Source organism: Acomys russatus, chromosome 16 (assembly GCF_903995435.1).
Source record: "Acomys russatus chromosome 16, mAcoRus1.1, whole genome shotgun sequence".
NCBI lineage: Eukaryota > Metazoa > Chordata > Mammalia > Rodentia > Muridae > Acomys > Acomys russatus.
In genome coordinates this window covers 16,781,884-16,802,221 of record NC_067152.1, presented here as the reverse complement: position 1 = coordinate 16,802,221, position 20,338 = coordinate 16,781,884, and the positions used below count along the sequence as shown (strand labels likewise).

Here is a 20,338-nt window from a genome sequence, read left to right as displayed (position 1 = left end):
CCTCTTCCCCGCCCCGCCCCCAAGTCCACCTTCAGGGAGGTAGGTAGGTAGGGACCCCACACAGGTTTAAAGGTTATGGGGGTGAGCATAGGATGTGCCCCCCCCCCCAGAAGTTTCTCCTCTTCAGCCCTTCATTCTTTCCCCAGATAATCTCTAGCTTTGTTCTAGTTTTCTCTTTTCCATTCTTCTCACCCTTTGCTTAGTCCTACCCGTTTTGAGGCCCGGAACTTCCCCTACAGCCTCCGTTCCCCACACCCCAGCCTCATCTACCAAGCCCCGCCTTCTTTTTTCCCTGCCAATCAGGTTGGGGGCCACCTTATGACCCCGCCCCCGATCTCTCTAAGGGCCAGTGGGTGACCGGTGCTCCGGGCGCTGTATCCCAGCTGCGGAACAATGGCGGGGGCCGCAGGCTGCTTCTCGGACGAGCAGTTCCGGGAGGCCTGTGCGGAGCTCCAGCAGCCGGCACTAGCTGGGGCAGACTGGCAGCTGCTGGTGGAAGCTTCAGGCATCACCATCTATCGGCTGCTGGACCAGGTAGCGGCTGACTCGCCGGCTGGAGCAGATCAGTGGCCTGGGTACCCGGGTCAGGACCCCCCACGGGCCCCCTGTTCTGCTGGAGTGACCGCACTCCTCTTGAATAACTTTGTGCTCTGTAGATCCTAAGTGCTTGAGAGGTTATCTAGGCTCAGCCTCAGGTTATTTCTGTTGCTGGATTTGTGGATTGTTATAATTTGTTTTACTCTGTAGTGTTTGCAAAAAAAAAAAAAAAAAAAGAAAAAAAAAATCAAACGGCCTGGGGAATTGTATTTAATGGCTCGTGTTGGTGTTTGGAAATGGGATCGATGTGCCTTAGGTTCCCAGTCTAGGGTCTGGACTTTCACTAGGAATGGGTATAACAGGTCTGAGCTGGAGTGGTGTGCCCCTAGGCATTGGGAGGATGTGGGTATGTACCTTCGCAAGGGACAGGCATTTGCCAGCAATCAGCTGATAGGCAGCAGGAAATGAGTAGGTGGAAGTTTAGCCCAGCTCTGGAAGTAGTTTGTTAGGAGTAAATGGTAGAATTAAAACACTGGTCAGTTGATTCCTAGACCATGGGCACACCTGCAGAGAGCATGGTTCCCTTCCCTTCTGCCAGATGAGTGCCACTGCTGTGTGGGGTGGGGAGAGGCCGTGTCCTGAGCAGGTGGGAAAGAGGCCACAATAGTAACCTCACCATTTTAGTGCCTGTCTTGTGTGGGTTCGAATTTTAAGTTGTATTTAAGAAATTGGTTGTGACACTTTGGGCAGAAAGAACCACAGAAACTGGAGGAGGAGTGGAGTTGGTTCTTCGGCATCTTGAGGCATCTTTTTGGAAGCCTTTGGGACCAAGTAGCTACCCAGGTGGGAGAAACAGGAAGTTTGTCCACAGTTGATTTGCTGTAGGCAATTGCAGTTCCCTGGCACAGGACTAAGAGTGCTAGGGTGAAGGAGCCTAACACTCATTTACTATGGTAGCTCTGGATTTCACACGTGAAGGAAACAAACTTGGAGGGATGCAGGAAGGAACTCTGCGGAGCGGCAGGGAAGTTTCACGGCAGAGGTGCGGTTGGAGGGTTCGCAGCCTCGGACAGAACAGATTGGGTTAGACCGCACTATGTGAACGTGGATGAGGCTTCTAGTCGGCTGAGGTACACACACTCCTGTCAGCTAAGGTCATCTGTTCTCCCTTCGTGAGGTCCCAGTGCAGCCTGGACTGATCCAGGACAGTCCTCTGGGGCCTGGGAATACTTCATGAGGTCAGCAATAGGAAGTCTTACTGTTCACCTTGGTTGTGTCAGGGACAGTAACTTACTGATGGTAATTATCAGCCTGGTAATGGTTCAATTCTTACCTCACGTGAAGTTTAGTGCACACAAAGAACTTCTAGCTGCCATTTTGTCTTTTTTTTTTTTTTTTTTTTTTTTTTTTTTAACCACTTGCACTCACATGCATCCATGGGCACATGCTTCCTGCTGTAATTATGTTTTGCTAAGGCTGGCAGTTATTCACTCATCAAATGCTGCCTGTAGTGTAGCAGGACCATAGGTTGCAAGGTGAACAGGAGACGCGCGCCATACAGAACAGACAAAATGGACATGCTATTGAGACTTCAACCACTCCCCACGTGAAAGTGGACGCTTTCAGACAAAAATCCCTCTGTCTTCTCCCGGATCCTACACCTTCCCTGCCAGCCACATTGTCAAGGCACCTGCCAAGTTGGGTGTCAGGCATCACATCTGTTTCTCTCCCTCTTTTCTCCTCTTCTCAGGTTTGGTTCTCAAAACCTTTCACCTCATATTGCCTCATCTTCTTAACCGGTTCCTTGGCCTTCCACCTCTTCACTGTCCTGTATCCCACACTCACAGCACAAAGAAAGAAAGGCTCTGATCTTATTGCCATCCTTTTGTTGTCACCCTTAGTCACAGAATTACCACCAGTCATTGTCATAGCTGGCACTTGCTGCCTGTTTTCTTATATTCTGGGCACCAGATACGTAGCTGATATTGACTTACTATTGACTTACTCCATTTTAACATCAGCCCTGGGACAGACGCCATAGATCTTTGCCTTTTTAGCCATGTGGAAAGGAGTGTGTGTGTGGAGGATATGCATTGGTTGGTCAAGATTAGAACTAGCCTCTTGCACCCTCTGACTCTGTGAGCAGAGGGCACATGCAGCCTGGTGGGATGCTAAGGTCTCTGCTCAGCTGTTCCAGCACTGTCTCCCCATTCTCATGGATTTAGGCCATCCTCGGCATATGAATATAAAGACGCTGAATAGGTAGGTACATGATATATCCGAGGCTTAGAATTAAGGAGTGTTACCAGAGTGACACTCAGTCCTTCTGCCCATGAGGGCCCTTCCCTACCCTACCTCCTACCTGGGTAGAGTACCCGGAATGTGGAATGGGATATCCCGGGAGAGACGCTCTGCCTCATTATTAACATACTGAAAGAGAGACAGAAGACTGGCTACATGCCCATTCCATTGACGCTCTATGGTGATCTAAGTGAAATGCTGTGACTCTTAAGGTAGCATCACTCCCCTGAAGGTTCCAGTGGCTTGGTTAGGAAGGTGCTGCGCAGGTTGGTTGGACTGACGGGCCTTTCAGGATTATGCTTAGCGTGTTGTGGATGGCCGCAAGGTGACCGTTGATAAGTAACTGCTTGGCCTCCCATGCTCAGCATCACAGTGTACTTCACCTGAGGTGGCCATCTTGCTGCTCTTTGTGGTTTCTCATTTCATGTCCTTTACTGAAACGAGGACAGAGAAAAGCAAAACTGTGGTCACATCTAAATGTGGTTGTGGCCATTTTACAACGATTCTTTGAAAGGACTAAGACAGATACAGAGACTACGGAACATCCTTCAATGAAATAAATTGTATTTTACATCAAAAAAGCAAATTTGTACCATCCTTTAAAGTGGATGCATGCTATTCCAAATCGAACTGTTGGACAAGTGGGAGCTTTTTCCTCATTTAATTGTAGTTACCTATTTTGAGACAGAGTTTCATCATGTGGCTGTAGCTGGCCTGGAAGTCACTGTGTAGACAAGGCTATCCTGGAGCTCCTTTTGTGTCCACCTACCGAGTGCTGGCATTTATGGGCATGCACCACCATATCTTCCTACATGGGAGGTTTTTTTTTAAATTATAAACTTAGGGTTTCCCTTTATTAAGTCACAGCCTGTTCCACAAGGAAGGACCGCCCCTCCAACATTATCATCTTTTGCTTGACCTTCATCTGTTTTCATCTACTCTTTTTTTCTACCCATGTTGTAGTGGTGATAACTTGGAGGTGTGCGGCGTGCAATGTGTAAAATACTATGCGTGTCACATGTACGTCTTCACTCACACCTTCTAAAGAGTCTGGAAGCGAGGCAGGCATGCGCTTACTCTCTTATCACTCAGGTAGAGAGGCGAAGCAAGTCGAAGCGAGTCACATAAAACCTTATGGGTGTGAAACCACCAGCACGAGAGCTACTGTGCTTGGATGAAACCTTTGTTAAATACGAAGCTTGCTGGGAGAACAGAATACTGCGAGCCGCACTAGGCGAAGGCTGCGCTGTGACGTCATGGGCAGAGTATGGACGTTGGAGGCGGGCAGTCCTGAGTTCAGAACCTCAGTTCTGCTCCATTCTCACTCATCTGTCATTCAGGGGAGTCACGTGCTGCTTCCTCTGCACACAGTGGTGAGCGAAGGAGAGGACTCTACAGCTTCAGCACAAAGTGTAAGGGCTGCAGGACCCACTAAGTCGAAATCCTTCTCTGTGAGTCACCAGTCCTTCTCAGGGTTCCACATGAGCTGGATTCGGTGCTGAGAATAAATGCCCTAGAGTATAGAGATGTTGGGCAGAAAAATGCTGAGAAGAAAATTACGTAACTGGGAGTGAAGGAGGGTGTGTAGGAAGATGGCTCAGCAGGAAATAAGACTTCCTGGGAAATCAGGAGGACGGACTTCAAATCCCCAGCACCTATTTTTTTTTTTTTTTTTTTTTTTAAGTCTGGCCATGGTACATAGACCTAGAACCTCAGTGCTCATCCTGGGTGTTCTTCTGCGTGACACGTTAATCAGCGGCTGAAGCCACAGGTTAAGACTGCCTTTCCAGATCCACTGTTGCCTAGGGACAGCCTACTGTGGCATGTGTGGGCTTTCTGATACTGAGAGAGATTCAGTCAGAAGCAGAATAATCTTCCAGGGGCGAGTACCAGTATAAACAGGTACAAGGGCAGTGAAGGCAAAATTGGTGTCTGTTGTAAGATTGGCCGTCCCTGATCTTTCGGTTGAGCCCCACTGAGAGTGAGGGTGGTCCTCTGAGCAGTAATCCTAGGTTTTCTGAAAAAGAACCATAGGCCCTTAGCTGATCTTCCCTGGTGATCTATAATCATGTCTTGTATCATTACAATGGTGATAGTGAGCAATATAGCCGATAGACCGAGGCTGGCAGACAGAGATCACAACCTGTCTTAGAAGGATGCTGGGCTGAAAAGATCTAACTGATGACTTAGTAGGTCATCTCTATATACTGCGTGTAGAGAAGGGACTACCCTGGCATGTGCTGGTCCTTGTCTGTGTCTCAGCTAAGTGAGGACCCAACAGTTCTTTCCCAGCGATGGCTCTTCCTTGGCACCGCTGACTGACCTCCAGAAGCTGTCCCCGGTCCCAGAGGACAGTGAAACGGCATTGATCCAGGCTGCGCTGTGGCCTGAAGAAAGAGGCTCAGGTGACCTTTGCTGACAGGAGTCTACCTCTGCAGATGTGACTCTTCCTCTGCCCTCCTTTAGCTGGTGGTGATGAAATCCAGATAAGCTCGGTAAACTGCGGGTTACTCATTGTCTAGGTCAGGTCAGGAGGGTGTCCTGTGGGCAGATGCTATCTGCAGGCAATCATTTCTATCTGGGAATTGCAAAGGCCGACTGTAAACATTTGACGGTTTCCATTTCCCTCATGCAAATACACGGCAATGGCTCTGCTGAGATCAAATCAGCGTGCCAACAACCTTAGCAGGGCAACTGAAAGTAAATTGCATCGCCTTTCCTTTAAACAGGAAAATTTGTCTTAGCCAATATTCCATAAACAAACAAACAAACAAACAAACAAACAAAAACAAGCAAATGGCTCACTGTCTACACAATCCATCAGCAACAGAATCACACCTTAGAATCCAGCCACCCTGGTAGCCATGTCCTCCCTCTGCAGCTCCCATGTCTCCATTTGTAAGGTGGAGATGCTGAGGCCTGTATCCCCAAGCTCAGCTGATTAATGTGACACCTGCCGTAGGTGTCGGTTCCCTGTGGTTCTCAGTCCTCAGTTCTTAATCTGGGAAAAAAAGGAGATCGTGTGTCTGTGTACCCACTTCACAGTCTTCAGCTGGATCACCTGGAGCGTGACCTTCAGACTCATTCTATAAGTTGGAAGCCCTTGTTTTACCCGTTTACAGGTTAGTAGGCAGCAAACTTATAATCAACTCAGTCCGTGGCCCCAAGCCCTTGCTGTCACAACCATGCTGTTCTTTCTGGCTTATGGGGTGTAGGTGACATCTCTTAGGGAGAAGAGTAGAAACTGGCAGTGTTTGGCCAGTTAAAATTGAATCCACTATCCTTACTCCCTTCCTGCTTTTCTTCTTGTCTGAGTCAACTTTCTAGAATACAGGACATGGCCCATGCAGGATGATGTTGGGCAAAGGCTTAGGGACCCAGGGGTACTCCCAGTAAGTAGCCCATTCTGCAGCTGGAGCAGCAGAAGGGACAAGTTATGCAGGCTTTGTCACTAAGTGTCGTCAGTTGACTCTCAGCAAGTCACTCTTGTCTCTCATTGCTGTATGGTCCCTGCCTGAGGTAAGATCTTATGTGACAAGGCCTTCTTTACCTTGATTGTAAGCCTTTGATTGGACGAAACATGCAGAGAGTGGAGCTAAAGGAGCCACTCCTGGAGTAGAAGGAGCCGGTGTCAAAAGCAACCTGCCTCCCTGCTGCCTCCTACTTTTGGATAAGGATGCAAGCTCTAACCTCTCACTACCACTCTGGCACCATGCCTGCCTGCCTGCTGCCATTCCCCTTGCCATGATGGCCATGGACTCATTCTTAAAACTATAAGCAAGCAGCCCCCAATGAACCCTTCTATAAATTACCTTGGCCGTGGCAACTCTTCTCAGCGATAGAGAAATAACTAAGATAACTCACCATGAGCCAAGAGAGGCTCCACTCTCCTCTCACGGCACCTTCCCTGCTCTGGCAATGCAGTTTTAGCAAGGCTTTGTACTTCTGTAGTGTTCTAGTGGGTTTATGTATAGCCGCCTTGTCTTGCAGATATCCACAGGATTTAGCTCTATTCTGCCATCTGGTTTTAGAGTAATGTGGAATGAAGCACTGCTCCAGATCTAGTAATAGACTTGCAGGGAGTTAGGTGGCTACTGCAGTTGGGGGAAGTTCTACAGTCCCCAGGTCTTCAGCATTGTGAAAGCTCGGCAAGTGAGTTTGCCTTTTCTGAACAGTAGTAAGTAGTGTAAGGAAGAACCATGCGTGGGAAGTGAGATGAAAGGGTGGCCTGTTTGGGCAAGAGGTCAGAGAGTCCTTTAGCCTGAGCCTGAGACCGGCCTGTTTGCTGGAGGGAGTGAACGTTGGCTCACAAGGTCAGGGCCTTGAAGCAAGGACAGAAGTCCATTCAGTTTGCTTCACAAACATTTTGTTTTGATTGATCAGCGAGGAGAGGCAGCTCAGCTAATGTTTATGATGCAAAGAAAGGGAATTTGGGGAATCTGCTTGTGTGAGCCCTTTCAGTCATAGGGGAAGTGACTTTCTTTTGTTGGTGTTGTTTTCTATTTCCTTTGTATTAGTGTATTAGGAACCAAAGAGGATGGAGAGTTGGTATTTTAAATGTTTTATTCTGTATTCATGCATGTCCACATATTTATTTATTTATATTTATGCGTGCCTACATGAGTTTACATGTACTATGGTGCATATAGATGCCCGTGGAAGACAGAGGAGGATGTTGGGTGTCCTGGAACTGGAGTTATGTGAAGTTGTGACATGCCTAATATGGCTGCTGGGGACTTAAAAAAATTATTTATTCATTTTACATCCCAACTGTACCCCCTTCCTCTTTTCCCAGTCCCACCCTCCCTTCCTCTTCCTCCTATCCCTTTTACTACTCAGAAAAGGGGACGCCTGTCCCCCACTAACCCAACACATCAAGTAGCATCAGGACTGAGCGCATCCTTTTTCCCAGTGGCCTAGGTGAGGCAGCACCTCCAGGGGGAAGTGATCGAAAAGCAGGCAACTGAGTCCATGTCAGAGATAGCCTCGGCTCCCCTTGCTAGAGGACCAACATGAAGACTGAGCTGCCCATTGCCTACATCTGTATAGGGGGTCTTGGTCTAGTCCATGCATGGCCCTGGGAACTTAACCCAGGTCCTCTGCAAGAATAGCAAGTGCTCCTAACTGTTGAGCTTTCTCTCCCACCTTCCACCTTGTTTTGACACAGGGGCTCCCTGAATCTGAAGCTTGTTCCCCTAATAACACACGTTTCAAATAAAATTCTGCAATGTCAGGGAGAACTGTTTTGGATCAGTTAGGATTACTTTTAAGAGCAAGTAAAAAAACAAACAAACAAAAAACAAAAAACAAAAAACAGTGCAGAGGATGCCCTAAATAAAGGTACCTCTTTGTCTTACATAGCTAATAAATCAGAGATCTATAGACTGGATATCAGCTCAGCTCAGCTCAGCATGCCAGAAACTCTCAATCTTTCTACTCTACCATTTACTTGCTGCTTTTCAGTCCCAGAAGAGTTGGCAAAGATCCCAATATTGTGTCCCCATTGAAAGCTGAGAGGGAGCATCACTCGGATGCTCTCCAACACAGGCGACAAGAACAGTTACTAGCCACTTACATTCTCACGAGAGCTCTCTCAGCAACGGAGAAAGTGGGAGTACACCATATCATCCAACCCTTCTTGCTTCCAGCTGTGGTATTCCATGCCTGGTACTTGTTAACTCACTGCCACCCACATAACCTTTCAGTATTTGAAGTGTAGGAGGCAGTCTTACACATGGAGCATTAGATGTCTCGTATATTTTGCTATAAATGAGGAATGTGGGCCATTTTTAGAGGTAGTTGTGGGAAGCGTCAAGAAAAGCCAAGGCTCTCTTGCATATGCGTATTTACAGTGTTGGCAAGCTCGCAAGAATATATCCAAAACAAAATTTTCAAATGACCTGTAAATCGGAATTTTTAAAAGGCTTTAGATGAGGTTAATATGAATTGTGTTCAAGGGAAGCTAAGTGTTGTGCTTTCCTGAATCAAATTGTAAAACAGTGGTACCTAGTCCCAGGGAGCTGCTTCTTTGCTGTCTCCGGGGGAGCGCGTTCTGCTGTCTAAGCTTTCTAAAATTTAAAAAGAGTGCAAACAGCCCTGGAAGGGCAATGCTCATGCCCTCACACTCGTCTCCGAGAGGACTTCTTTATTGAGAAAATGAACTAGGATTTTGGATTGAGTGCTTTCTGATTATTTTGGGAAAATCTTATTTCTATAAAATATTCTGAAGCAGAAATATATTTGGAAAAGAATTGTTTCACGTGAGCTTTCCATAGTCTCAACATAACGTTACATTTCAGGGAAGAAGACCACCTGTTGACCACATCCACTTGCTCACGCAGACAGACATCTGCTTCCTTCAGATGAATACTATCAAATGCTAATATTAGATTCTTATGAATTGTGAGGCTGTGTGTCACTCATCAAGTAGTTCTTTGTGTCTTCAGACTTTCTACAATTAATATGGGTTGGTTTTCTTTTTTCAATGATTTGTTGTTGTTTTTTTTTTTTTAAATCACTTTATCTTTTAAAGGATGACATAAAAATGAGTGTGTGTGCAGGATCCATTTAGGAATCATGAATGAGAAAGTGCTTTGATCCAGGCATCTGGGCCAGGCTCTGGAGCTCAGCAAAAGACTGTCCGGCCCAGAGATGAGGAAGGGGGCACTGAGGGTCTTGCTCTTCCAGAGTTCTGGCGTGTCTCAGTTCTGCCACGATGGGAGGGGCTAAAGGAAGTCATCACAATAGTCCATTCTTCTGTGTTCACGCAAACTGTAGGTCATTCTATTTTTCTCTTTGACTTTCTGGTCCTCTTCTGTGATGGGGATAGAATCAAGGTCACGGAGGGCTGTAACTGCATTCAGGAAAGGAAGGGACCTAGTCTAAGAAAACAGTCTATCTTAATTTTTGTAGATATCCACAATAAATCATGAAAGACTCCATGATCATTATCTTAACAGGTAAGTATCCTGTTTTTGGTGAACATACGTAGAAAATAGGACCCTTATTTTCTCAAATAAGCTTCCCGTTCTCTCTCTATTGACTAAAATGGGCCTGTACTTGTGTAAGTGGGTGCGTATGGAGAGGCCCTCACCCTAGTCCTTCCTGTGCGTGCAGTGAGGGCAGCGGAAGTTGTTCCTCCTGAGGCCTCTCAGTAGATACCAGGGATAGCCCTTCCCTCAGCGTATCAATCCATGCTGAAGCGCACAATCTTAGATCCACCCAGTTACGCTTGGCTTATCAGAGACCCCTGGCATCAAGCCATATGCTTGTACAGCTGACATGCCACTGTGGCATCGCTTTCAATTTCACCTTCCATTTCTTGCCTGGCTTCGTTCACATCCATCTGAGATTCCTAAACTGGGATGTGATATGTTATGTTAATGGCAGCTGAGTTGGAAGCCACTGCTTAGAAGGATCTCCCAAGGCTTTTCTTAGACTTTGCTGGGGTCGTTGGCTTGGGCTTTAAGGAGCTTCTTTCATGAATAGTCAGTAAAACCCAAGACCCGTCTAACAGCTGTGTTTTCTTCTTTGCTTGCTTTTGTCAGTTCATTGCTTTTCTTGATTTAGAGCCACCGCTTTCCTCTTAACCCAGTGAATATGTAGCGAGGCCACCTGGAGCCTACAACCCCCACAGACAAGGTTGTGGCTTGACATGAGAAGGAAAGAACACACTCGTATTTGTAGAAATTTTCTTGTTTCTCCCCGCCCCCTTTCTAAACAACAGAACCATCTGTCTCAACATGATTTGAAACAGACAGCTGTTCCCTTTTCTGTTTTCTTGCTCAATTAAAAAAATAAGACAGAACACAAACAAGCCACAAATACAAACCACCCCTCCCCAAACAAAAACAACTGAAAAACTCTGTCTTGTATATGACTTTACAAAATACATTGGATTCATTGTGCTCTGCGGATATTTAGAATATACCCTTTCCTCAGAACTCGGGCCGCCTCTGTAGCATGGACGTATACCTGGTATCTGGAAATCAACCAGACTAAGCTAGAACTCCTACACACCCCAATAGCTCCCAGATACCTCTTTTCCTGTTTCTTCTGTGTTAGTGGAGTCCACTCCCTCCCCTACCATGTCCAACAATGGTTGGCAGAATTCTCCTTGGTAATTTAATTTCCTCTCCTCATTCTTCCAGCAACAGTTCCTATTGGATTTACCTTCCTGGTTCTCCCAGCATTGCTGTTAGTGCCCATATGTTATCTGCATTAGTGCACTGAGTTTTATTTTATTATCTTAAAAAAATCTACCTACCTATCATCTATCTATCTATCTATCTATCTATCTATCTATCTATCTATCTATCTATCTATCTACCTACCTACCTATCTATCACTTTACATCCCGACTGAAGTTTCCCCTCCCTTCTCTCCTCCCAGATCCTCTGCCCACCTCTACCCATCCTCAACTCCTCCTCTGTTTTTCCTCAGAAGAGGGCAGGTCTCCCATAGATATCAACCAGCCATGAGTACTCGGGGTTTTAAAGCCATTTCTGTTCACCCATGGTGTTGCTCTCTACCAAGACTCTTGGACCTTTAAAATCTAATTAGGTCTGGTCATTCTTAAACTATCCCTAGTCATATCTGGCCACGTCGTTGTCCACAGTTTCCCAAAGCCACGAGAATCAGAGCTTTACCTCTTGCATGGTTCCCAGGGTCAGTGGTGTCTTGACACTACAACTTTTCTAGCCTCAGCTCCTACCATTCTGCGTTGTAGACTTCTCTCTTTAAACACGTCACCCTATCAGTTCCTCTTACCAGGAGTGGCTTTCTTCATCTCCCAGTGGCTGGTCCTTCTGACACTTAGAACATTGGTATCCTGATAGATCTTTGGAGATGGTCCCTATAGATGCCTTTTCTATCTATCTGTTGACAGAGGTCCTCCACAAAACACCATTTACTGTGTAACTCTTCTTATGCCCTATTTACATAATTTGGGTAATGCTTGTGACTATTCCCTGCACCAGTACCTATAGTTGTGTATGAGATACAAGAGACGAGGGGTCCCACCTGCTTCTAGACTATCGTTATCAAGACCCCAGAGGAGGTCAACATTTGGTGTGGTTGAACTCCAGCCCCAGCTGTTTTTCATGTGATGTGGGATCTCAACTCTGGTATCAACAGATTGTTCCTCCCACTCTGTTTCCATAGCCAACCGGACTTTATGAGTATAAAGTCTTTGGTGTTCTGGAAGGTTGCTCACCAGCTCTACTTGCAGATGTCTACATGGACTTAGACTACAGAAAACAATGGGACCAGTATGTGAAAGGTGAGTGATGGCGTACATAAAAAAATCATTAGAAAGTTAAGCAATTCTTGTCTATTTTAGTTTTGCATACTCGAGGCTTAAACGTACCTTCGCCATTTCCAGGGTGTCCTCTGACCACACCTTAGAGTCAGCCTTCCTTCTCTCCTCACAGTTGCTTTGCTCTGTTTCCTGAGCTGGACTCACCCATGTAGCTTGATTGCCATGGAAGCCTTCTTGGAAGAGGGGTATCCAAACTTTCTTTTGGAAGTTGAGTCAAAGAACTCCAAACAAGCAAAAGTATATACATGTGAGGAAGTGAGGGAGTAGGAGAAAGAGTGGCTAGAGGGCATTGGAGGTCCAGGAACCCGCATGACGGAAGGCACAAAGCAGCGTGTTCTGAAGCCACTGGGAGTCAGTGTTGCCGGGTGGTGATGCTCCTTGACCCACGTCCTCTCTTGCTCGACTGAGAACATTTAGTGACCTGTGGCAGGAAGCGAATCCACAGCCTGCATAGTCTACATCATGGAGGCTTTTTATCCTGGGAGAAACACAGAGATGAAAGGCATTAAACAGGGAACCTCCTGCATCTTAGGGGGAGAGTAGCTCCTGCCTCTGCCGTCTCAGCCAAGTGTGGATGAAACTTGCTCAGTCAGCCCAGGGCAAATGGAGTCTTTAGTCAAGCCTTCTGAAGTATGAAAGAGGCAGTGGCCCCACCCCCACCATTTTTAAAGAAAAGTATATTGTTTATGGCAGGGAAAGGTCCAGAAGCTTCTGGGTTCCATGTATGCTGCTTGGGGACCATCAACAATCCTGTCAGGATGTTTCTTTCCTCAGGTCTAGACTGTATTCTGTATTGACCTAATCCACAGGCAGATTCCTCCAGAAGACACAGGCCCATGCTCTCCCCATGCAAATAACTCTAGGAAAGAGAGTTACATTCTCCTGACAGAGTCGGCCGGAGCCCCAGGACTCAGTCTCCACAGCTCATCTCAAAGCCACTGTTTATCCTGTGAACACTGGCCATGGAGTGAGCAGCCTCGTGTTTTCACGCGCTAGTCTTCATTACAGAGTATGAGCATACTTGCCTACCTGAGGCAGCAGGCTGGCACCGCCTCACTGTCCCAGCAGTCGCCAGGCAATCATACAATGCAGACTTTGCCAATAGGTGCCCTTGTGGGTTCTGCTTGGAAAAGAGCCATATGAGGAGGCAGAGAGCCTACAAAACCTCTTTTGTTCAGGTCCCTTAGGGCACCTGACTTTAAAAAGAAAAGTAACGGCCTCTTAATTTGTTGCTTGCCAACAGCTGTTGACACTGTGGTCTCGGGTACCATGGAAGCCGCCACTGCTAGCCTTGCCAGAAAAATCTGGATGTCCGTACATTACTGCTCCTGGGTTTTAGGAATAGCCAAGTTGTGACCAATTGGGCCTAAACTTACTAAAAGAACAAAGTAAGGCCCTGCTCACTTGACCATCATAGTCATGTCTTGTTCCTTTTCCCAGCCCTGAAGTGACCACATTACCTACTTAAGCCCCATAGTAGAGAAGGGCAGGGAGGGGGTGGGTGCTGGGGGACAGTGAATACTGAACTCGAAGAGGCAATACGTCCACTTACTCAGTTCAGGACTGTCTTCAGTGTGTCCTGTGGCACTGAGGGGCCACCAATGCTTTGGTCAGATTTTAAGTGCTAAACGTACCCTTCGCATCTTTCCCAATGATGTTCTGATCCTTCTCTGCATGAGGAGATGAGAGCCCACCACACAGCCTAGCCACATGTCTGCTCTTCAGTTCCTTGGCTGACCCCTGGCCTAAGAGCTGCAATTTGCATATCCTGGCCCTAGTGCACAGATGTTAAAGGAATTTAGTTACCGAAGCTGTGGCATATTGTGGAGTGAGGAAAGAAGTGAGAAAGCTGGCGCTAGCCACAGTTCAGCCACTGTCTAGCTGTTTAAGGACAGGACCCTCTATGGGCCTTTTGTTTCTGAGATGCCCTGAGCCTAAATGCTGACTCTGACTTCCTCAGTCTCTGGCTAACAGTGGGGAGGCAAACCTTGAGGAGGAGGGGCTGGCGAGCAAAACTGCTGGTACTCTACTGACATCTGGTGGTTTACCTGCTTCAAAGCCCCTGATTAATTTCTGATACCTGGTTCCTTAACATTCTATCCAGCATGCTGTTGGTACAGAGGACAAGTGCCAGGCTTATATAGGTCTTCTGTGTTTCTCTGTCCCCTAGACCAACCCTGGGCAGCAAGTGTTCAGTGATATTAAATACACTTTTGTTTTAAAAATATAGTTGTCAGCCGGGTGGTGGTGGCGCATGCCTTTAATCTCAGTACTCGGGAGGCAGAGGCAGGCGGATAGCTGTAAGTTTGAAGCCAGCCTGGTCTACAGAGTTTTTATATATATATACATATATATATATATGTATTTTTTTTTGTCTGTCTGGTGAGTTGGAGGTTTATCGCCTACTGAGGCTGTATAGGCGTCTTGAAGCCACAGAACTCTCCAGATGCCTTAACCTCCTGTGTTCTCTTTCAGAGCTCTACGAGAAGGAATGCGATGGACAGATGGTGGCATACTGGGAAGTGAAGTACCCTTTCCCTCTGTCCAACAGAGATGTATCCTTTTCTCACAGCACTGCGCTCTTTGGCTCTCTCGGAGTCCTGTGTTCCCCAGCCACGGCGCTCACACTGGGACCGACTGACTTCACAGCGGTTGTGGACAGTGCTGTCCTGGGCTTCTGTGGAACCGTCTGCTACTGCTGCAGCTGCTTGTGTGACTTTCGGGGACTTCAGAGTGTGGTTTCTGGGTGTGACCACATAGGACAGTTACCACACACGGGACCAATGGAAAGTGATTTTCAGAGAAAGTGTCCAAAGATGGCAATTGATGAGCCTCAGAGTTGGGGGTCCAGGGGGAACAGTCCACGGTTGGTCCACGCCTTTTGCTCTCAGAGAGGAGTAGTTGGGACCCATGGAAGTGAAATGATAATCATAGAGGTTGATACGACAGAGGAACCAGGACTCAGCCTCTCTATTCCCTTTATTTCTCTCTTCAGAATGGTCCTCTTGACTGGCAGTTGCTGGCTCTGGGTGCAGGCTTCCCCTCTCTGTTTTTTTGTTTATAAAGCAAAACCGTTGACTGAAATATAGGGAGGTTTTCTCTCACATTGAAGCAGATTGATTACTTGCTACTATGAACAATTGCTGACAATAATCTGTCTAAGGGCAGTGGAGGTGGCATGTGTGGAAGAAGTCAAGGTGAGCCCATCACTTTGTACACTAATTTAAAAATCCATAGAAATAAGACTGGTGTTTACAAAGATGTCATTATCTTTGATAGAATAGTGCGGTTGGCCTTGGGAATGCTTTGTGTGGGCTTACAAAGGTGAAATAGCTTTGCTGTTTCAGGCAAACCAAGGTTAACTCAGACAGAACATCAGCCCACTCAAATCTGAGGTACCCACATGTCTTCCTAGAGTTTAGTTGACATGACTGTCTTCAGTGTGCAGAGGTCTGCGATGACAGCTGTGGAGGGGGACAGGACACAGGTTGATCCAATTTCTATCCAGTGCTTCTTCTGCCCCCAACATTCCTGCCCGAGGACCAATAGCACTTCCGTTTCCTAGCCAGGGAATTGGAGTCTGAGAGCATTTGATTAGCTTCTCTGTGGTCACAGCTAAGTGAACAGTGCTGTCTGTGTGCCTTCAGAGGAAATGAGGAATGTGACACCCTTGCCTAACTGAGAGCCCAAGGGGCCGTTCACAGGCAGACGAGATGTGCTCTCCGGTAAGAATTAAGGTTGGTCGTGAGGCTCAGCTTTGCAAGGCAGGCAGTGAGTAGAAGGGAAGAGATGCTCAGTGAGGGTGTCCAGTGGCTTCCCATGGCCACCAGTGTGGGCTGCTCTCCCCATGCCGGTGTCCCACCTTGACCGGCTCTGCAGTACGTCTACACCCGCCAGCGGCGAGACCTAGATGTGGACGGGAGGAAGATCCACGTGGTCCTGGCCCAGTGCATACCTGTGCCTCAGTTTCCCGAGAAGTCCGGGGTGATCCGAGTGAAGCAGTACAAGCAGAGCCTGGCAATTGAGAGTGATGGCAAGCAGGGGAGCAGAGGTAAAGCCTGGGGTGCAGGTCAGAAGCTAGCCAGCGCCACTTGAATGCTGGCCAGGTTAGGCACAAAAGCTTATCTGTTAAAAAAAAAAAAAAAAAAAAAAAGTAACCACGGCCTGGGAACAGAGTAGCTGGGCGGTCAGCATCCGGGAGAGTCTCACTCCACACGCCAAATGGGCTAGAGCTTGGATGTACATGTTTCAATGTGACCCAATGCGTGGGGTTTTTTTGTTTGTTTAGATTTTTAAATTTTATTCTTTCATGTGCATGCATGTTTTAACTGCACATGTTTCATGCATGATGTCTGTGGAGGTGGGAAGAAGGCACCATATCCCCTGGGACTGAAGTTATGGATCGTTGTGAGCCACCAAGTGGGTACCGGGAATCGAACCAGGATCCTCTGTAAGAGCAAGATGTGCTCTTAAATGTAGAGCTAGCTCTCCAGTCCTACCCACCAGCCATCCATTCTTTATTAACCAGATGAAATCAGAACACTCAAAGCAAACCCTAGGGTTTACGAAGAGTCCCTTTAGGTTTATCCTATGGCTATAGGGGCTGGGCCTGGACAGGGCCAGTGGATTGGCAGGTGTGTATCAGAGGGTACAGCTCTCATGAACACAAGGCCAGCGACTTGTTACAGTACCCAAAAAGGAAAAACATGGCTCATCCATGTCTGCCATACTGGATGAGTGTGGCCTATGCCAGGCAAAGATCTGAACTATGTGTCTAGTGCTTGTTATAACCTTCCTGAGTCTTTTATTTCCTCGTGGATAAAGTGGGTTAACTGTCAGTTCCTTGGGGCTGCTTGGATAATGAAATGAGAGATGATAGCCAATGTCTAGCATTTGTCAGGTATCTAAGAAATCACGGCCAGATGTTTCCGTGGCTGTATTTTCAACAGTGCTTCTGTGTCAGTAGCCATAAGGCAGGTCTGGGTAGTTCACTGGGATAACTTACTCTTTTCCTCCATGCTCTCTGGGCCCAAATCTGAAGATAGGTTTTCAGGGCTTTGTTAGCACACTTTTCTAGTCCCCAACCCCCTTCTGAATTGTCTTTTCTTTTCCCCTTTTAGTTTTCATGTACTACTTTGATAACCCGGGTGGCCAAATTCCGTCCTGGCTCATTAACTGGGCAGCCAAGGTGAGATCCCAGGAGGCAGGCAGCGGGGAGCTCGCACTTGACAAATGTTGACTTAGCCTGCGGGTTGTCATGCTGAAGGGACACATTGTCCCAGGGTCATGAGACTCTTTTATGAAGAGCTTGGTTGAGTGACTTGGTGAGAGTTGGAGTGGCCAACACCCAGGATGGAGGCTGAGACATAGGACAAAGAATCTGTTAGCTTGGAATGTCACTCCTTCCTGCTGGTGGCCCCAGACCCTCCAAGATCACTCTCTGTAACTCCCAGACAAAAGTCTGCCCCTTGTAAGTACAATAGTGCTTTTGGTATCTGCCTGTGAAGGGATAAGACAGATTGACCTTGCTTAGAGGCAGGCAGACATGTCCTGACCCGAAGGAAGCCTCTAGTTCAGTTGTCCCCGCCTCCCCCTGATTCTCTAAGGCCAGGGAACTGTGGCCAGGTATAGGCTGCCACTTTTAGACTTCTGCATCACTGTGACTATTCACTAGGCTTTGTATAGGTCCAAACTCCAGTGACTCAGGGAAAGCAAGAATGTCTGTAGGCATCAGTGTCAAACAGATACAATTCTGAATTTCGCCTCTCCTACTGACCGTCTTGTGTTAGATAGGGAAGCCCCGACTCATTCGTCTTTAAAAACTAGAGGTGAATGTTGCCTATTGCATGGAGCTAAAGTCAGCGAGACAGCATTTACAGAAAGTCTTGCCCAGTGCTTAACACTAAACAAGGGCAAGCACCTCCATTTCTCTAAGAAAGAAGCCAGCAATCTAATGCCAGGCTCTTGTTCTGTTTTAGAATCCCAGTCTTGTTTTGTTTTGACTCTGTTTTTCCCCCCATTTTTATTTTTAAGAAATTAAACATATGTGTGTATGGGGGCAAGGATGAGCATATGTGAGTGGAGGTGTCCAGAGGGTTCAGAAGAGGTGTGGGAGCCCTGGAGGTAGAGTCAGTTATTGGTATCTATGAGCTACTTAACAGAGGGCCTGGGAACTGAGCTCAGATCCTTTGCAGGAAAAGCATGTTCTGGGCCATCTTCCTAGCCTCCTATTCCTTTCTTTTTAATAAATAATATTTCAAAAAGGGCTCTGTAGTTTTACTTAGCAAAAGTCAAATGGAAGGCCCTATATTTTTTGTTTGTTTTTTATACTATTTTTTTATTGAAAAATAAAATCATTCATATTACATTTCAATTGCTATCCCATCCCGTGCATCCTCCCATTCCTCCCTTCCCTCCTGCTTTCACCCCATTTCATTTCCCTATGACTGTGACTGATGGGGACCTCCTCCCCTTGAATATAATGCTAGGGTATCAAGTTTCTTCTTGGTAGTCTGCTATCCTTCCTCCGAGTGCCATAGGGCCTCACCATCAAGGGGACATGTCCAAATAAGGGGCACCAGAGTTCATGTGAAAGTCGGTCCCCAGTCTCCACTTCACTGTGGAGAATATTCTGTTCCTTGGAAGGCCCTGTATTTGAAGCAGCAGTCTATCTGCTCTGGGTCTTGTCCTCTGCCATTTTCTATGACAGCGTCATGTTGAAATTGAATCATGGGTCCTGTTATCTTTAATTATCCAGAAAGCCATCACTATTTATCTTTTGCCACACTTCAGAGAATGAGGTCTACATAGAAAAAAAAATTTTTCCCTTTGCAGAATGGAGTTCCAAACTTTCTGAAAGACATGGTGAAAGCATGTCAGAACTACCTCAAGAAAACCTAAGAAAGAGAATGGTACCTGGCATCCATGAAGGACATCTCCAGATGTGCCACACCAAGTGATGCTCAGCCTTCTTCTTCAGAGGTCTACACGTACCCCAGGCATGCCTGCCCTTGGCTGGCTCATCTGCTGCCTTCTTTCCCGCTGGTCCTCCTGCAGGCCTGCTCCCTTCTTCCACTACTGAGTGGGAGGCCTGTGCTTGTTTATTTTTAATCTGGGAAATCCTCAGTGGGGAATACCATTGTGCCATTTTTAGGGGGATAGGTGAGAGGAGGAAGGATGAGAAAACGTAAGAGTGGTCCTTCCCAGAAAGCTGGCTTACTTCAATACTCTTTCTTGCAACTGGAAGACTTGGATTTTGGTCCATAGTTGACCTTCCATGTTCAAATACTGGAGATACAGTGATGTACGTTCTCTTTATACTTTGTTGGCTTGGATAGGCTGGGACTTGAGGTAGCAAGCAAGTCTGGCTGTGTTCACATGTGTGCAGGATGAGTAGCTGCTGTGATATCAGGCCACTATGAGGAGTGTCCCAGGCTTGACTGAGCACATGCTGAGATGACCACATTATCTTAATTACTCACACCTGGGTCTTTTCTTTCCCATAAACCACTGGGGAAACGCTGCCTGAGCCTCTCTAGCTGTACATTTGATTGCAAGCCTAAGGCGTCAAGAAGAAAGATGGCTTGTACATAGCATGCCGGCAGTGTCTTCCTGTGTGGTACAATGACTTACCCTTCTAGAATGTTTGGAGATGTTGAAGGGATAATGATAGTTTACAACGAACTGAAATTGAAGTAATGCTTTGGCGTGCTTTTCACCGTTTTTCTTAGGAATTCTACCTCTTCAAAACAAGGACTCTCAGAGCCCTGTGTTTGATCCTGAACTTTTGTAGGAAAATATATTCTGTGGACAAGACATGGCCTTGATGATCTCAGGGAAAATTTTTTAATCATTCTGTGCAAACCTTGATTAACGGATATGGAAACTCAGGATGCAAAGCCAGAAGAAAGGAATTGTGAAAGTGGGATTTTTAGGCTGTGTGTTCTCTCCGGGAAGAAAGTTGTGTTCTATGAATAAACACACAGAGACTTATGCTTCTCACGTGTGCTGCTTTTTTCTTACCTCTTTCTTTTTGGAAGAAGGAATCAGCTGGGAATCAGTTGTTTACATGAACACCTGCCCCAGCTCAGGACGAGAGGGGGGGGGGGAACCATTTGGGCTGGAGAGATGGCTCAGCTGTTTACGACATTGGCTGCTCTTTCAGGGGACCCTGGTTCAGGT

General features: G+C 46.8%; 1 protein-coding gene across 2 annotated transcripts; it reads left to right on the top strand.

The window, feature by feature from the left end:
* Positions 1-350: 350 nt before the first annotated feature.
* Pctp (phosphatidylcholine transfer protein) lies at positions 351-19,490 on the top strand. 2 transcript variants are annotated; one of them, XM_051158277.1, is made up of 6 exons: positions 353-534; positions 12,001-12,118; positions 14,633-14,712; positions 16,037-16,208; positions 17,278-17,345; positions 18,992-19,490. In XM_051158277.1, the coding sequence occupies exons 1-6, from the start codon at positions 394-396 to the stop codon at positions 19,055-19,057; spliced, it is 645 nt and encodes a 214-aa protein (XP_051014234.1). In that variant the 5' UTR covers positions 353-393; the 3' UTR covers positions 19,058-19,490. The 2 variants fall into 2 exon arrangements, with proteins under 2 accessions (XP_051014236.1, XP_051014234.1); XM_051158279.1 differs by lacking the exon at positions 17,278-17,345 and having other exon boundaries at positions 351-534.
* The last annotated feature ends 848 nt before the right edge of the window (positions 19,491-20,338 follow it).

Bases quoted from the DNA above. Each gene is read 5' to 3' on its own strand.
- Pctp (XM_051158277.1), top strand. From the start codon at position 394: ATGGCGGGGGCCGCAGGCTGCTTCTCGGACGAGCAGTTCCGGGAGGCC. The intron at 535-12,000 runs GTAGCGGCTGAC...CTGTTTCCATAG, and splicing joins TCTATCGGCTGCTGGACCAG to CCAACCGGACTTTATGAGTA. The intron at 17,346-18,991 runs GTGAGATCCCAG...TTCCCTTTGCAG, and splicing joins TCATTAACTGGGCAGCCAAG to AATGGAGTTCCAAACTTTCT.